At 41.1% G+C, this 18565-nt stretch overlaps 1 protein-coding gene and 1 non-coding gene across 4 annotated transcripts in view; one reads left to right on the forward strand and one right to left on the reverse strand.

Annotated features, from left to right (window-relative positions):
- The window catches only part of CCDC170 (coiled-coil domain containing 170), a 123493-nt gene extending 120550 nt beyond the window's left edge, over positions 1 to 2943 (forward strand). For all 3 annotated transcript variants that reach the window (XM_004044843.4, XM_063707956.1, XM_055390863.2), the window contains 2 exons: positions 67 to 303; positions 2541 to 2943. In XM_004044843.4, coding sequence (XP_004044891.1) covers positions 67 to 303; positions 2541 to 2741 — 438 coding nt within the window. In that variant the 3' untranslated portion in view covers positions 2742 to 2943. The remainder of the gene's footprint in view (positions 1 to 66; positions 304 to 2540) is intronic.
- On the reverse strand, positions 397 to 503 carry LOC115935087 (U6 spliceosomal RNA). The gene has a single exon (XR_004070799.1). It is a non-coding gene; the product is annotated as a U6 spliceosomal RNA (small nuclear RNA).
- Positions 2944 to 18565: the final 15622 nt, after the last annotated feature.

Genomic DNA, 18565 nt, shown 5'->3' on the forward strand with positions numbered 1-18565 from the left:
GTCATGTTTATACAGTTTTCCTAACTAAATACAAAAGGAGTTATCAGCATTCTCTTGACTTTCTAGATTAAAACTTTGGAACAGACTAAAGCCATTGAAGATCTAAACAAATCCAGAGACCAACTGGAGAAGATGAAGGAGAAAGCTGAGAAAAAGCTCATGTCTGTCAAGTCAGAACTGGATACCACAGAACATGAGGCTAAGGAGAATAAAGAAAGGGCCAGAAACATGATAGAAGTGGTAACCAGTGAAATGAAGACACTAAAAAAATCTCTGGAAGAAGCAGAAAAGAGAGAAAAGCAGGTAGGTCTAAATCTGGTGATGAAACCTTGTTTAGGAAATGACAGGACAATTCAAGAGCTTGACATTAATACTTATTCATGCATTTCTTTTTTAAAAAGTTTGGACTGTTTCATGAATTTGTGTGTCATCATTTTACGAGGGCCGTGCTAATTTTCTCTGTATCGTTCCAATGTTAACACATGTGCTCCCGAAGCGAGAACTAGTCACGTATTTATTCAAAAGCAATTTACAAAGCTTTCTGTATCTTTTCAACATAGCCACCTGCCCCTCCAGCATCTTTTTGGCATTCAAGTAACCACTATGATTTACCCCGCTAAGAAAAATTATTCACATTTCCATGGCACAAATTGTAGGAAAGGAAAAGACATTCTTATTCAAGCAGCGGAAGGGTTTTGGTGAAAAAACAGGTTCTGGTTCTGGGGAGGTTTTTGTTATGTTAGGTGATCGCCTCTGAAGTTTGCATCATCATAGAGCTCTTAACGTTAACCAGGGCTCTGGCCTCAGGAGGGAAGCCTTATCTGTAGCAGAGATCAGTTGCAGGAAACAGCCCCAAATCTCAAACAGTGGCACCCAGACTTGATGGCCGACCAGGCACAGATGTAAGCCATAAAAAAGTACTCATTTGCTTGCTGGCTACAAGAAGGAGCATTTTATCTAGTGAGTCCATCAGGAGGTCAGGCGTAAAGAAACATGTACCGGGCAGCTTGACCTCCATTGCTTTTGGCTTTTGTCTCTTTCTCCTTTTGAAGCTCAAAAGGGCATAGAGTGGACTCTGATCCTAGGATTTTTTTTTCCCCGCTTTGGCTGCCTCTGTTTTGGTTCATGTGTCAAGCAGAGACGGGGAAAGCCAAACGACACAATAAGCGTTCTCAGAAAGGAAACTTCTTCGGAATGAAAAGCTTTGGCCACATTGGAAAGGGTAGAAGTCTGAGAGAAACTTTTTCATCAGGGAGACTAGGTCGGTGTCTTAGTCCTTTCAGGCTGCTATAACAAAGTACCATCTACTGGGTGGCTTATAAATAATATAAATCTCTTTCTCACAGTTCTGGAGGCTGAGAAGTCCAAGATCAAGGTGTCTGGTGAGCACAGCTTCCTGGTTCAGAGTCAGCCCCTTCTTGCTGTGTCCTCACATGGTGGAAGGAGCAAGGCAGCTCTCCGGGGCCTCTTTTATAAGGGCACTAATCTTATTCATGAGGGCTCCACCCTCATGATCTAATCACCCACCAAAGGCCCCACCTCCTAATAGCTTCACATTGGTCATTAGATTTCAACATAAGAATTTTGAGGGGTCATAAAATTCAAACTGTAATAGCTAAAAACCATTCCCAAATTGGACTCTGCAAGGGAAGCGGGTTGCAGAGCAAATGAGCCTGGGGTGGGACTGTTTGGGTGGCATTCTCTTGGATGTAACTGTATTCAGTTTGGATCATCCCTTTTCTAAAATGGAGGGTGCCTTTAATGAGGTGTTGGCCAGATGCCCTGATTTATCTGCTTTTGCATTAACCTAGAACCACAGAAACCAGCCTATGAGAATTTGAAGGGGTATGAGGCATATTTCAACCATTGTCCCCAGCCCCTACTTTTCTTTCTTCAATGGGCTAATAGAAGTCCCAGAGCAGTCCCATGGAATATGGCTTGTGAAATGGCAATCTGCGTGACATGACTTGATAGTAATTTAGAAGTCCTCCTGTTTTCATTCGCTTATACTTTCTTGCTGTTTGTTCTTTTTTTTTTTTTTTTTTTTGGTGTAAGAGGTTATCAGCCAGCTAAAATCCCAAAGCATGTTTACCATCCATGGACACAACCCCACCAACATTTGTTTAGTTCTTCCTAGTATGCAGAGCACACACACAGTCACCATTTCATGTGATCTGAATTTCAGAGCAGCCCTCCGAGGTAGGTGTGTGGTTAATCCTAACCTGGAGATGAGAAAATGAAGGCTTAGTGAGGTCTGGGTCTCATTCATGGTTACTTAACTTGGATTCTTGACTTAGTAGCCAATACCACATCAGTTGGCTCATCAGAAAAGTGATTGTGAAATCTCTGAAGGTTGGCAGTTGATGTGACTTATCTGGAATCTGGTATTTTATAAGTGAGAGAACTAGGAAGAGAGTAGATAATTTCCCTACCTCATGCAAACCTGGGTTTTCTACAGGTTTTTCGTTTGTTGCATTTGGCTCAGCAGTAGTTGATACATTTTGTTCTCCCAGTTAATGAGTTTCTGTTTGATATTGCAGCTGGCAGACTTCAGGGAGGTGGTGTCGCAGATGCTAGGCTTGAATGTGACCAGCCTTGCTCTTCCTGATTATGAAATCATCAAGTGTCTTGAAAGATTGATCCATTCACGTCAGCATCACTTTGTTACCTGTGCCTGCCTCAAAGATGTGACTACTGGGCAAGAGAGGCACCCACAAGGCCATTTACAGCTTCTTCATTGAACACTGTATCTCTTGAGAGAGGTGGCCATAAGACATGGGACACAATTCCCAATTTCACAAATTCCTCATGTCTTTGAGATTTGACCAGTTTGTGAATATTTTATGCTTTGAAGACATAGTGAGAATGCATCACTTGCAAAAAACGATCTCAAAAGTGTCAGCCTTAGATAAACGTTCAGCATTAAAAACGCCTATTATTTCATTTACTATTTCATTTTAGGATCCAGAAGAATTCCACCAGATTGCATGAGTTAGATTGGGAAATGGGAGTGGGAGATAACATTGGGAGGTATCTATTTTAAGTCAGGGGCTTTACTAGCCAATTTAGTTCTCACAATAACCATGTGGAGAAGCTGTGACATTTTTAATTTACAACCTTTCTGGGGCTCAGACATAAAGTTACCTATCCAAGGTTGCAGTTGGGTAGTGGTGGGACCAGGATGGACAACTCATTGGCCCTGCCTCAAAGGCCATGCCTCTTCTCCTGCTACGCAGAATCTGTTTCTCCTGAATCTCTGTGATGCTGGTGGGAATTGTTTGCATAGAGGAAGGACAATAACCCTGCCATCGAGAGTTAATGTCCGGGCTGGTCATAGTGGTTCATGCCTGTAATCCCAGCACTTTGGGAGGCCAAGGCAGGCATATCATTTGAGGTCAGGAGTTTAAGACCAGCCTGGCTAACATAGTGAGACCCCGTTTCTACTAAAAATACAAAAATAAGCCAGGTGTGGTGGTGCGTGCCTGTAATCCCAACTACTCAGCAGGAGAAGCGCCTGAACCCAGGAGACGGAGGCTGCGGTGAGCCAAGATTGTGCCACTGCACTCCAGCCTGGGCGACAGAGTGAAACTACATCTCAGAAAAAAAAAAAAAATAAGTTAATGTCCAGAAATGACAGATTTACAAGTGTAAGCTATATGATTTCTTCAAAAAGCAAAAGCAATATACCTAATTCATTTGGATCAAACTTACATAGGTCTCAGGTCCTGTAAGAAACTTGCCTATTCTAAATGTTGCTACCAGATTATATCTGGTAGTAATTGTTAATGTTTCAGCAGGGCTGGTCTCAGTCCTTTAAAATGGAGAGCTTTATTTGGAGCCCAACCCTATAAGATGAAGAAATCCTATACAGTCTTATTCACCAATATATCCGATACACCCACAGCAATGGTACCTTTTTAAGATCAGGATTTTATTATGAATTCCTGTCACTTTCTGTTTTCCATTTAAATTTCTATTTTACAAATTTTTCAGGGAATCATATTCTTAACTTCACTGAGAAAAATGTGTTATTCTTTTGGACAATTTATCTTATTTCTATCATATAAGATGTATTTTTTTATTGTCCTTAAAAGAAGCTCTAGCATGAAATTAAAGGAAAGGGAAAGAAATAGGTCTGGTGCACCCGAACATTAGGAAAAAATGAAAAATATACAACCAACCGTTCGTGAGTCATCAAAAAGTCAAAGTCAGCCTGGCCAACATGGCAAAACCCCGTCTCTACAAAAAATACAAAAATAAGCCCGGTATGTTGGCATGTGCCTGTAATCCCAGCTACTCGAGAGGCTGAGACACGAGAATTGCTTGAACCTGGGAGGCGGAGGTTGCAATGAGCCGAGATCGCGCTACTGCACTCCAGCCTGGGCAACAGAGAGAGACCTTGTCTCAGAAAACAACAACAACAAAAAGTCAAAGTCATAATAAGCAAATTATTGGCTTCTTTCTTCTAGACTAAAAGAAATTAAAGAGATGAAACAATCAATTGCAAGGGTTGAAACTAGATTGGATCTTGGTTTGAATGAAAAAAAGCACAAAATATTCTTGCAATAATTGTAAAAATTTGAATGTGGACTAAGTCCTAGATTATATTAAAATATTTTTAATTTTTTAAGCTTGACAAATGCACTGATTGTTATACTTTAAATAACTAAAAATCTGAGAATCCACAGTGCTACAGACAATAAGTGATAAAAATGGGAAAAAATAGTGAAGATCTTCTTTTAGGAAAACTACCAATAAATGTAGAATGGATGAGTCCAAAAAGAAAGAAAGAAAGAAAGAAACAGAAAAACCTAAAGGAAAGCAAATGAATTTGACACCTGTTGGTTGGATGACAGACCACACAGAGGGAGAGTGACCAGGCTTTGCTTGTGGAGCGGGCATCCCTGCCTAGCTTTCTCCTTCATGTGCAAGGACAGTATAAGTAGCATTTTGCATGTGAGTAAACACACCTGCGCAGCCCTGGCTGAGGTCACTAGGCTGGCCAGAGGCAGGACAGGCAGTCTTGAATTTCCTCTAGGGGAGGCCTGCGGTTTTCCCCACCAACCCCTTTTCACATGCTCCAAAGATGTAGTAGTGTCTGCTGTTTTGGATCGAAAATCACCTTGAGTGGAGGAAGTGACTTCACTGGGTCTCTGGAGGCTCTCGGAGCTTGAGTGGCTCTGTCCCACCCTGAATCATGCACCCATAAATGCGGTTATGGGTGGATGTAGGTGTATGAGAGTGGAGATTGTTTTTGTACATTCTCTTTGTTTTCATTTTCCAATATAATCTTTAATAAACTTGATTTAGTTTCTTGGGAAATTTATTTTCTACACTATTCAAAGATATTTTAAATAATATTTTAAAAACATGAAATATATTTTTTCATTTTTGATTTAGTATCATTAATTTTATATCAGGATTCATGTAAGAGACTAAAAATGATCCATAGTTGTTAGTACTGTAGTTTCTGTTTATTACATGAAATTACATTCCATTTATCCAAATATATGTTTATATAATATTTCCACTGTGTGACTCTAGTGATCTTTAACATACACAGAATGATCTACAGTGATCTTTAACATACTCAGAAATATGAAAAATGTTTGAATATGATCTTTAGGGACTTCTAATGAAAAGGGTATATGAAATGGGAACAATAAATTCTGTACATGTATACAGTCCATATACACATTAAGTGTTTGTCATTTGGACAAATTGAAAACTTTTAATAAAGCCATTTTCTTCTTTGTTAAAATGCCAGTTGGTTGTTGGATTTCCCTTTATGGCAATCATTCCAGAGTTGGCAGGCCAGCTTTGAATTTTTAGGTTAGATTTTGTTCTTCTATAATATCCATGTATATTTTATGCTGTCCAATAAAATGCACTAGGTTGATATGATTTTTACATAAGGCTTTAAAATATTTAATACTAACTCTTCTGTCAAATACACTTGAGTGATAGTGATTTTGCACTGAGGTTATTATTCTGGTCACTGTCTGAGACATCTAAATAGATGCATAAAAACATCTCATTTAGGGAAAACAATTTAAGCTTGACCTATCTAAAATGTCCAGTTTTACCTTACAGTCTGTTTTACAGGTGAACAGCAAGTGATTCAAGGTCCAGGGGTGGCAGGCTGAAGCTGTTAAAGAAATCTACATTATTGATATTGTCATAATACTTACGACTCAGAAATGGAGTCTCATTTTAACTGGGGAAGCGTTTCATGGTTATGTAGCCTTTGGCTTGGAAAGTCTCACCCAGCTGATGCAGTAGTGATTTTATTCACATTATTGGACACTTCACTTAGCTTCTCATTAGCAAGTGGGGTCTGTATGCTTCTCTTTCCGCTATGTGCTTCCACACCGTATTCCTCTGCCTTTGTATAAAAACGTGGTTCATTTGAGGCTCCTGCTAGCTGATAGATGGATAACTTTCTTCTAGACCTCATTGGGCTTACCTACTAAAAGCCTACCTATTCTCCCTGCTTAAGACTTTTGCAAGTGGTTCATAGGTGTCTTTGCTACCCCCACCAGGTGCTGCCTTCATCTTGGGTAGCTTTAATGCCCATAAAGCCAACTCATGTGACATCATACCTTTTTTTTTTTTTTTTTTTTTGAGACAGAGTCTCACTGTGTCGCCAGGCTGGAGTGCAGTGGTGCGATCTTGGCTCACTACAACCTCCGCCTCCTGGGTTCAAGCGATTCTTCTGCCTTAGCCTCCCGAACAACTGGGACTACAGGCACGTGCCACCATGCCCGGCTAATTTTTGTATTTTTAGTAGAGATGGAGTTTCACCATGTTGGCCAGGATGGTCTCGATCTCTTGACCTCGTGATCTGCCTGCCTCGGCCTCCCAAAGTGCTGGGATTACAGGCATGAGCCATCGCACCCGGCCTATGTCTTTAGTTCCTTAGCCTTCTCAGTGCCCATACTTTTACCTCCTTTTGTTTCAGCCACTCACATCCTAGACTGCAGCTTATAGTAATCCAATTTAGACTACCTTAAGCTGAAAGGAGAATTTTGGGGGCTTGCTTGAAAGATTCAGGGGTAGACTAGCTTCAGCTTCGTTAGATCCAGGGGTTCAGAATTGGTGTGTGGATTCTTTCTGCTTCTATCCGTCTCTCATGTTGACTTGATTTTGCTTGTCTTTGCATGTTGGCCTGACTTTTTCCTTCTGCACATGGGCTCCTCCACGCTACCAGAAGAGATGATCCCAAGCAGTTGCATGATTTTTACAACTCATGTGGTCAGGCATGTGGCTCACGCCTGTAATCTCAGCACTTTGGAAGGCTGAGAAGGGCAGATTGCTTGAGCTCAGAGTTCAAGACCATTCTGGGCAAAAAAACAGAACAAAACAAACAAACAAACAAAACCAAAAAAACCCGTCATGAGTCGAGAAAAAGAGATACCCCCTGTCTCCAAGTGTCCATGCCAAAAATATTAGCCAAGAGCCTGATCATCTCTTCCAGGTCATATACCTATCCTTGAACCAATCACTGTAACTGGGTGGATGAACTCACTCACCAGCCTGCATCCCATGCCAACCATTGTTAGTGAGGTTGGGGTCGGGTGACGCTCTAGGGATTACCTGTTCAACCAGGACCACATGTAATGACAGAGGGAAAGTTCCCCAAAGGAAGGGCAGCTGGTGAGACACACACACACACACACACACACACACACACACTTCTGTGACACGTGGCCTGTCAGGACTAACACCTAGAACTTATGCATCTCTGAAATCTTAACTAAAAAGCTCTACAACCTCTTACCATCCCAAACCTTTATCTCTTACTCCCAAATAGCTGTGCTTTGAGCCTTTGAGCCTTTGCATTTCCCTGGTCCTCCTATTTTCTCCCTCCCAGTCTTGCCCATCCTCATTCCATCTGGAGCCAGCCTAGATATTAAGGTTCATTTCTTCAATCACTCTTCCTAACACCTTTAACTCGTTGTTCCCTTGCCCTTCTGTCCTCGACTTTGAATTACTCCCAACTATCAATGTTTCTGCTGCTTTTCGTGCCCCACTGAATGAAGCTGGAGAAAATCACATGAAATCACAGCTAAGTGGCATCCCAAATTCATGGTTTTTGATCTTATCTGAGCCTCCTGTCCTTACTGGTAAAGGTGCACTGTTTTCCCTGTTACATCTCACTGTCATTTTCCAAAATGATTTTTGCAAATATTCTTTTTTCCTTTGAGGCTCTCATCCTGTGTCTTCCCTCTTCACCCTCAGCAGACAATCTCATCTCCTATTTCACCCAGTAAATAGAAGCCATTATAGGAAACACCTTCAATATCACATCCTAATACAGCCTTATATGTGTCCACACCCCCCCTTACCTCCTTGCCTCTCCCTGTCTCAGCTATTTTCTCTACCTTGGCACTTGCATCCGCAGCAACTTAGCCCCATCAATTGTTTTCCTCTCTTTCCAGTGTTGTCAACCTCACCTTCATAAATGACTTATTTCCATCAGCATTTAAAAATGTTCAAATCTCTCTCATCTTAAGACATCCCTCTCTCTACTCCACAGCAACTTCTCCTCAGAGCCCTACCTCCATCTTCTTCTCCCCAGTTGAGCCCCTTGGAATTGTCCTGTATATGCTGTCTTTCTGGTCTCACCTTTTATTCATGCCATCATCCGTTCAACCTGGCTTTTTTCTTCATTCTTCCAGTGTTCTCATTTTTGTGAGCAAATCTGTGTTACTTTTAAAGTGCTTATCTTCAAAGACATGGTATCAACCCAAATGCCCATCAGTGAAAAACTGGGTAAAGAAAATGTGGTACATATACACCATGGAATACTATGCAGCCATAAAAAGGAGTGAGATCATGTCCTTTGCAGGGATGTGGGTGGAGCTGGAAACCATCATCCTCAGCAAACTAACACAGAAACAGAAAACTAAACACTGCATGTTCTCACTTATAAATGAGAGCTGAATGATGAGAACCCAAGGGACTCAATTTGAAGGCACAAGAGGGTTTTCTCTGATATCCTAAGGCTGGGGTAGGTAACCCAACTGGGGGTTTCCATGGCATCTTGTGTGTAGCTAGACCAACGCTTCTTTACAACAACTTCTCATAGTAACATCTCCTTTTGTGGACAAAGAAACCCTGAGACTCGGAGAAATGAAGGTTACAGCCACCTAAGGTAAAATAGAAATCTACTCTGTGTTACTTCAAAGTCCACATGATTCACATCGAGCCACGCTGCCTCCCGTAGGCTTGTTCATCACATGTCTAGTGCTTGGCCCATAGTTGGTGAGCGTTTGTTGAATGTCTGACTGAATCAGCTGATAGAATGGAGTTTGAATATTCAGGTGGATTGGATCCTCCTCTCTTTATGGACCAGGACTTTTAACCATTATCTGTATAGAGATTTGAATGGATTCTCAATGCATAATTTACGTAATTACAAAGTGGGCAGGTGACCAATAATGATAATAGATTACAGATGTATTATAACTCTTACTACAATGTTTTCACATACATGACTTTTTTTGATCTCCACAATAATTCTGATAGGGCATGCATGGTTATTCCTAGGAAATGAAGAAAGAAAGAGAGAGAGAAAGAGAGAGAGAGACAGAGAGAGAAAGAGAAAGAGAGAGAGCGCGTGAGAGAGAATGAATGAATTAGCCGAACTGAGAACAGGCTCCAGGTTTCCTAACTCCTGGTCCCATGAACTTTCCATTTCACAAAGCTATTTTCCCTGCAATCCCTTGGGTAATCCTGTGGTTAATTCTTGACTTAGCAGAAAGTAGGGAAGAGGTAGTATAAAAAAAAGCCACTACTCAAGTGGTAATGAACAATAAATATAAAAGGAGAGATTGCACCCTCTGTTGATCTGGAAATTGAAAATAGGGTCAAAGCCTGGACTCATGCTCTCTGGCTCCAGACTCACTATGTTCTATCAGAAAATCATGCGTAGCTGGAGTATTGCTAAGTGGAAGAGGGGTTTTGTTGTTGCTATCATGCTGAAAGTCATTTACATACGCAGAACACACCTTTCCAGTTTTCCTATAGGACTGTGAATGTCTTCCCAAGGCATTTAGGAAGCTATAAAGAAATGATAAAGAGGAATGCTTGTCTGTGCTCAGCAGCAGATGTCGTGGTGTACCCCAGTCCTGCTGTAGGACTGAAGCACTTGTTCTCTAGCTGCCCAGAGCAAATGACTTCTGACAAGCCACATCTGGGTCCCTTCCAAGGTCTTGCCCTTGGACAAAGGGAGCTATCTCATCCTGGGTCGCAGACCCTTTCCAAGGGCAACTCTCATCCAGTGGCTAGCCAGTGAAGGGGTACACAGCCATGGCCCTTTTCCCTCCATGCAGGACCACTCTGAAGGGTCATCTCAGTTTCCAAACCCCTCCTTTCTTGTAAGATTGGGGAGGCCTCTGTTGCAACTGCATGTCAGGGCAGCCAGTCCCTCCCCATCCTGCTCTTTTACTTTCTTGCAGGTTTAGCTCCTGAGTGTGCAATTCGACTAAACTTCTGCATCCAAATCTCCATCTCAGAGTCTTCCAGAAAACCTACAACAGATTCATTCCTTCTCTCTGCAACTGGTTATGAAGATATTCAGCCATTTTTGTGACTTCCATCATATGGTTTTATCAATCTGTCAGTCATAAGTACTTTTTGATCACTTGGTGCTAGAGGAGTCACAAAACCCAAAAACAACAAAATAAACCCCAAAATATCTGTGTTCAGTTTTCAGCTTCTTTTCAGAATTATCCAATAGAAATTTATAACTGAGTTCCAGTATAATGTTGAGTACCAGAAAAATATTTAGTTTTTTCTTTCCTGTTAATTGCAACAGGGTACAGTACCAGAATAGGTGCTACTCCTAGTGGCTTAAGCAATAAGGGATTTATTTATTTTTATTTTTTATTTTTTTTTGAGACAGAGTTTCGCTCTTGTTGCCCAGGCTGGAGTGCAATGGCATGATCTCGGTTCACTGCAGCCTCCACCTCCCAGGTTCACGTGATTCTCCTGCCTCAGCCTCCCAAGTAGCTGGGATTACAGTCATGCACCACTATGCCCAGGTAATTTTGTACTTTTAGTAGAGACAGGGTTTCACCATATTGGTCAGGTCAGGCTGGTCTCAATCTGCTGACCTCAGATGACCCACCTGCCTCAGCCTCCCAAAGTGCTGGCATGAGCCACCTCACCCGGCCTAAGAAGGGATTTATTATAGGGTACTAGGTGGCTTACAGAATCATGTGAGGGCTGAAGAAATGAACTTGAGGTTGAGCTTTCCACAGAAATTCCCAAAGGCCCACCACAGAACTAAACCACCAAGAGAGCTGCTGCTGCTACGCCTAGGTGGATGCAGAATTGCATTGATACGACCCTAATCCTGAAGCCACCGCTTTCAGGGTGCCTTCCCTCCTACTGCTAATTCTGGAACCCTACTGTACCTGCTGCTATCTGGACCACAAAATGTGTGCCTTTTACCCTGCCTCTCAGGAACCACAGAATAGTGACCATATTCTGCATCCTCTGCTAATGATGCCACAGAAGTCCAAGAGCATCCATCAGAAATAGCTGTGGCAGTAGAGGTGTGACCACTGCCATCATCCACATCTCACACTTGGGCATCTAATGGCTAAATCCAAATCACATCTGGAATCCTTTCTCAAGCGATTCCTGGAATCATAGCATTCAGCTTCCCAGTGATGGAGGTACAGAAAGGCATGCTGGAAGAGTGTTTTCCAAAAGTTCTGACATATTCTACTGTAGAATCATTTTCCTCACACATACATACAGTCACATACACATCTACCTGAAATAAAAGATTCACAAGACAGTTGAGGCACCCTGATGGTTTCAATTCTAGTCTATGCTGAGCAGTGCTATGCTATTCCATGCTATTTCATTCCATTAAGAAATGCTGGTCTTGACCCACTAAGTTGGTTTCGTGATGGACTAATGGACGATAACTGGCAGTTTGGAAAAACACTTCACAACAAGAAGGGAGAAATGGATGTTGAGTGCCAATCCACAATATCTATGATACTATTTTATACTATTCCTTCCCCTGTCCTGAATTGACAGAACGAATTCAAGGCTGCTCACAGAAGGGACTCAGTGATATGGTAAACTGCATAGTGAACTGAGGATCAAAAGTAGCTTCTAGTCCATGGACCAGCAGTTTATTTGTTTGTAAATGAGAGCGTTGTGATAGTTCTGTGTTGTAATGACTGGATTGACACCTACCTAGTAGGAAAACTGAGGGAAAGGTTGACCAGTCTATACCTTGTACCTTTTACTAGACGATGGATTAAGCCCATGAGGGAGTTTTGATGGCAAATGCACTATGGTGTGCCTTTAGAAGCAACTGTTGTACTCCTGAAAAATATTAGTTGGCTTTAGTCCAGTTCCTGGTTTTGCATGTAGGTGTGAAACTAATGATTCATTCTGAGAGCATGGGGGTATATATCGAATGTGAGAAGCATGGCTCATTCACCTGCCCCATGTTTGAAAAGCAATTGTTAATTACACTGTTAACGTTTGTTAAGACTTTAATTTCTTCATGTAGAGCTTTTAGGTAAAAGCTTATATTTACCAGTAACTGGGGCTTTCAATGAGAACTTTTTTCCTAATGCAGTGCTGGTTGGAAGGTAATTGGTTTTAAAAAAGAAAAGCCCATTGAGAAGGCAGAACAAAGAAACGTTTAACACATGTTTCATCTGTGCCAAATAGTACACCAAGCATTTCCATACACAATCACTCGTGTAGTCCTTACAATAGCTCTTAATGAAGAAATTATGATTTTCCTTTTTGTAAATGAGGGAGAAAGGCTTAAAGAGATTAAAAGGGATTCACCCAAGGTCATTAAACTAGAAAGTGAAAGCATGGAATTCACATTCAATTTTGGATGACTCACAGCTCCTACTTTTCCTACTGTTCCAGGATGTCTCTGTTGCTTTCATTATTTGTTCAAGGCGAATATAAGTCAAAACAAAACCCCTCAACACAAACTTTATTAGCAAGACGGTGATTTTTATCTTTTGGAAAAAAGAGACCTTCTAATGGGTCCTTCAGCTGCCCATTTCATCTCTTCCTTAGCCATATTTTCCTCTTTTTAGGACCCTGATATCTAAAAGCAACAGAGAATTGAACAGATGATTTGTGGGCATTATTTTGGTTTCATGTCTTTTATGGTTTTCTTTTGGTTGTGATTGCATTTAAGGAAACCGGAAGAATTTGTGTTAAGGACAGAATATGTTTCCCTAAAGTTCATATGTTGAAGTCCTAACCTAGATGTGATGGTATTTGAAGGTGGGGCCTTTTGAAGGTAATTAGGTTTAGAGGAAGTCGTTAGGAAGAGCCCACATGATGAAATGAGTGCCCTTATAGGAAGAGGAAGAGACTGGAGAGCTTGCGCTCTCTCTACTGTAAGGAGACAGCAAGAAGGCGTCTATGTCTCTGCACGCCAGGAAGAGAGAACACCAGAACCCAACCACGCTGGCACCTTGATTTCGGACTTCTAGTCTCCAGAACTGTAAGAAGAAAAATTCTGTTGTTTAAACCACCCATTTTATAGTATTTTGTTATGGCAGCCTGAGCTAAGACCGTAAGTAACCTAAAACACTTCCCTAAACACCTCTATAAACTTAACACAATGGCCGGTCATGCTTGTGGCACTTTGATTGTGTATGGTTGTAGCAATGTGAAAAATGCCAAACTTGTAAAATATGTGAAAAAGATCTGCAGAACGTTCATGCCTCTTTAAACACTTGACTCTTAATATTTGTTTTCAAATTTTTTCTCTTTTAGCAAAAATACACAAAATTAAGTAAAATACTAGGACTGAAAGGAACCCAATTCAATGTGATTCTTCACCCATGCAATCTGGTTACCCTCAGTGCAGAGGTTGAGCTGACATTTGTACCTACTGACAGGATATAATTTGTGACTTTGGGGAACATGGTTGCACACTTTTGAGAATCACTTTTTTAATGCTAATTAGCTTATTTAAATTCTTTTTTTATGATTTCTTATATGTAAGCCAATATATAGTCCGCATGGTTCTGCTAATAGTCCTTAGAAGCTGGCAATGATGTCCTTCGCAGAGATGGTAGAATCCTCTGTGTGATTCTTTCAGAGTGTGTGATGAGTTACAGGAAAACGGCAGTTTCCAAAACAGTTCTGCAAACCACTTCATCATAATCTTCATAATAGTCACCATTTATTTATGCACCAGGGACTGTTTTGAAAACTTTGTAAGCTTTATGTAATTTAATCTTCCCCTAACCATAATCTTAATGATAATAGTCACCATTTATGCACCAGGGTGTGTTTGAGCACACTGTAAGCTCTATGTAATTGAATCTTCCCCCTAACCCACCACTGGCTGGTCTGACCCTGCTGTGCTCTCTCTCTCCCGTGCTATTCTGCCTCTTCTTTGGAGGGGCCCATTGTCAGGCCTGAAGCTGGGTGTCTGACCAGGTTGTGCCCTGTCCTACACGGGAATGGGAACTGCTCTGTACCTAGGCGTCTGCCACTGACTCAGAAGTCCAGGTGAGTTGGCTGAGGAGGAAAGACGCCTGCCAAACAGAGAGCTTTGTGTTTGTGGGCGTTCACTCCGACTTCCTGGTTTGGGGATCAGGCTGATTGGCTTCAATTGAATGTTAAAGCTGAATTTTTAAAGCCATGCCTCTTTCACTACAGTGGGGACCTCTATGCCATTCTGCATAGGAGTCTGATAACATGGGTATTAAGGGCATGGAATTTCTAGGTGTACTCACTGGCCTCTAATCTGAACCCCACTTTGGCTGTTTGCTTCTACCTCTGGGCATTGGTTCTGTCATCTAGAAAATGAACGTTAACAATGGTCCTAATCTCCTATAGTTGGTCGGAGGGGTAAGTAAAATCATAGATATGAAAAGTTTAGTCCTGTGCCCAGCATATTATCAAATCAATATGTATAAGTTATTATTAATATTAATATGAGGCCCTTAATAGGTCCAATCATCATGTATTCATATTTAATGGCTTTATCTCTAGACTAAATCACTGTAATCAAATACTTATCTTTTCCTCCCTCTGGGATAGACTGTTGGATGGTCTTCAGTGAGTCATACCTTCCAGTATCGATGCCCTTTTGCAATCCTTCCCCAACCCACACTGACTCTGGGCTTGGCCAACTGACTGGCTTTGGGCAATGGGACATTGGCAAGTGTGCTGCAGGCAGAGGCTTGGTAAGCCCTTGCACACTGGGGCTTGCCCTGTGGAATGCAGATGCCATGCAAGAAGAGAAGACTGGGCTAGTCTTGAAGAGAGATCCTAAGACCACATGCAGTAAGAGGCTGGTCATCCCAGCATCCCACTGGAGCCCACCCCTGAGTCAATTTTTCAGCTGAATGCAACCACATAAGGGACTCCAGTTATGAACAGAACTGCCCAGTCGACCCACAAGATCATGACAAAAAATGCATTATTGTTGTCTTAAGCCACTGACTTTTTGGGGTGGTTTGCTATGTAGCAGTAGATGGCTGAAACACCCTCTATAAAATAGTGTGAGACATAACCTTATACCAAAATAAAAATTTAGCACGGATGCTATCATCCCATTGGCAAATGAACAGTTGTGGGAAAACAGTAGAGCTTTCAATGAGCTCAAAGTAGCATATCTGCATCAGGGGCCCATGCCTTGTTGCCAGGAAGTCCATCAGAAGAAACCTAGGGAGTTTTCAGGAGTCCTGGCTGGTGGGAAAGCCAGCACTGCGGCTGTTGGCCCGTGGAAATGTGAAAAAAAGAAAGAAAGGAAGAAAAAAAAAAACCACAGGCACTCCAACTGCTTCACCACAATAATTGCAACTCTTATTTCTATTTGCCAGCAAAACTAGTGTTTACAAGAGAAAAACAAGACAAATTATATTTTTAGCAATAAATGTTTTATTTGGAAAATGTCAGTGCCAGTTGCACCCTAATGGTGTTTTTTTCCAAAACATGTGGTTAGTAAGAAGAGTGGAGTAGGGATTCAGGTTATTTTAAGAGAGCTCTGAGAGCTTGACTAGACAGTATTGAACCAGATTGTATTAGAAGGGATATGGGCCTGTTTGCACTGTAGCTGCAGAATATATCTGACATGAAGCATCTCCTTGCTTTGTGGGATGGCTTTGGTACATGCACCAGCACTGCTGTGTCCCACCGACTCAACTTCCCTTTCCTGAATTGCTTTTTGTTCATCGCATTAGATGAAATGAATTGAGTGGTTTGGACATTGGAGAGGATTATAGATCTTCAAGGAAAAATACATTCAATGCATGATTAGAGGCTAGAATAGATAAAAAATCATTTGGAATGAGCAGTTTTTAAAAAATAAACTTTATATTTTGGAGCGGTTTTTGGTTCAGAGCAAAACCAAGTGAAATGTACAGAGATCTCCCTCATACTCCCTCCCTCCACATATGCGCAGCCTCTCCTGTCAAAATCCTGCACCAGAGTGGCACATTTGTGACAACTGATGGACCTACAGTGACACACCAAAGTGCAGAGTTTACATTACGGTTCACTTTTAATGTTGGAAATTCTGTGAGTTTTGGCAAATGTATCATAACATGTATCCACCATTATAGTATCATACAGAGTAGTGTCATTGCCCTAAAAATTCTTTGTGCTCTGCCTCATCATCCCTCTCCCCCTCCTACCCCTGGCAACCAGTGATCCTTTTACTCTCCACAGTTTTGCCTTTTAAAGAATGTCATGTAGTTGGAATCACACAGTATGTGGCTTTTTCAGATTGGCTTCTTTCCCTTAGCAATACGCATTTAAGTTTCCTCCGTATCTTTTCATGGTTTGGCTGCTCATTTCTTTTTAAGGCTGAATCATATTCGATTGTCTGGATGCACCACCATTTATTTATCCTTTTGCCCATGGTGGGACATTTTAGATGCTTCCAAAATGAGGCAATTACGAATAAAACTGCTTTAAACACTTTCGTGCTTTTTGTGTGGACATAGTTTTCAACTCGTGGGTAAATTCAGAAGCATGACTACTGGATCGTATGGTAAGAGTATATTTAGTTTTGTAAGAAACTGCCAAACTGTCTCCTAAAGGGACATTTCCACCAACAGTGAATGAGAGTTCTTGTTGCTCCACATCCTTGCCAGCATTTGGTGTTGCTTTGGACTTTGATCATTCTAATAGGTATGTGTTTGTATCTCATTATTGCTTTAATTTTCAGTTTCCTAATGACATTTGATGTTCAGCATCTTTCTATATGCTTAACTGCCATCTGTATATCTTCTCTGGCAAAGTGTCTGTTCAGATCTTTTGCTCATTTTAAAATTAGATTATTCATTTTCTTATTGTTGACTTTTAAGGGTTCTTTGTATATTTTGGATAATGGTCCATTATCAGATACGTCTTCTGCAAATATTTCCTCCCAGAACAGTTTTTAAGGTAATAATGTTGGAGAGATTTAAATTAATCTGAGCATTGTGTAAATAAAAAATAAGTTTAAAAAATAAACAGAAATATATTAGCTATCATGATCAAATGTTTGAGGAAGAATTATTAAATTATTGATGCTTTAACAAATCTGTTTTTTTATGTGAGGGAGAGAATATAACAAAATTTCTTTGTGAGTTGCAAAATTGTAGTTAGGAAAATTACCAAAGAATACACGATCTGAATAAAGGCTGAGAAATAGGAAAAGTCTGTAAAGAAGGGAACCTGTTGATGTATTCTCATTGTTGTCCTTCTATCTTATTGTGTTATGGTTATTTGTGTTTCTGTTCCCTTACTAGCCTGTGAGTTCCTAAGATATAGTATCTTCCTAATATTTGAAACTTGGCTGCATCTGGGATGAGACATAGTAGACCCTCAACAAATGTTTCTTGAATGAATAAATATATGGATGGCTGCATACCAATTTAAAAATATTCTCAAATTTCTATGAAATTGGATTTGTCAGAAACAATCTTAAGTGTTGTTAGATGGCCAGCTCGTGGCACTAACACATTTGGGGCCATATTATGTAGTAGTCCATCCAGTAGCTTGGGCTTTGGAATCAGAGAGATTTAGCCCTAAGTCCTGGTTCACCATTGTCAAGCTGTGTGATCTTGGCCAAAGTAGCTTTCTAAATCTCCTGTTTATCAGCAGTAAAATGGGAGCAAAAGTAATGCCTGTCTCATGGGGTACAGTAGTTGTAAGGGTTAAATAAGAATGCAAGTGAAAACTGATTGGCTATGGTAGGGGTTCAACAAATGTTTGCCATTATTACATCAAACAAATGCACGAACGATAAAGTCGTGTTTGCATAAAGCAAGGGAGGAATGCCAGTTCTCCCTGGTAGAGGCAGACTAACCCTTGGAATCTAGAGGCACGATTAGAGTAAGACTATGGTGCTAAGAGACAGGAGTGAGCTATGCCTTTGTCCAGGTGCACTGGGCTAGTGTATCTTTCTGCTGATATTCTTTCTCTGTACTGTGGCTGGCCTTTGGCCAAGGACACTTGCTTTTAAGGGTTCCTGGTGGGACAGGCATATTTTGAGCATACCCAGGGTAGGGTGGGTAAAGGACCAAGACTGTGGGTTGGCTTCAATCCCAGA

The sequence above is a fragment of the Gorilla gorilla genome, chromosome 5 (assembly GCF_029281585.2).
Source record: "Gorilla gorilla gorilla isolate KB3781 chromosome 5, NHGRI_mGorGor1-v2.1_pri, whole genome shotgun sequence".
In the NCBI taxonomy this organism is placed as follows: domain Eukaryota; kingdom Metazoa; phylum Chordata; class Mammalia; order Primates; family Hominidae; genus Gorilla; species Gorilla gorilla.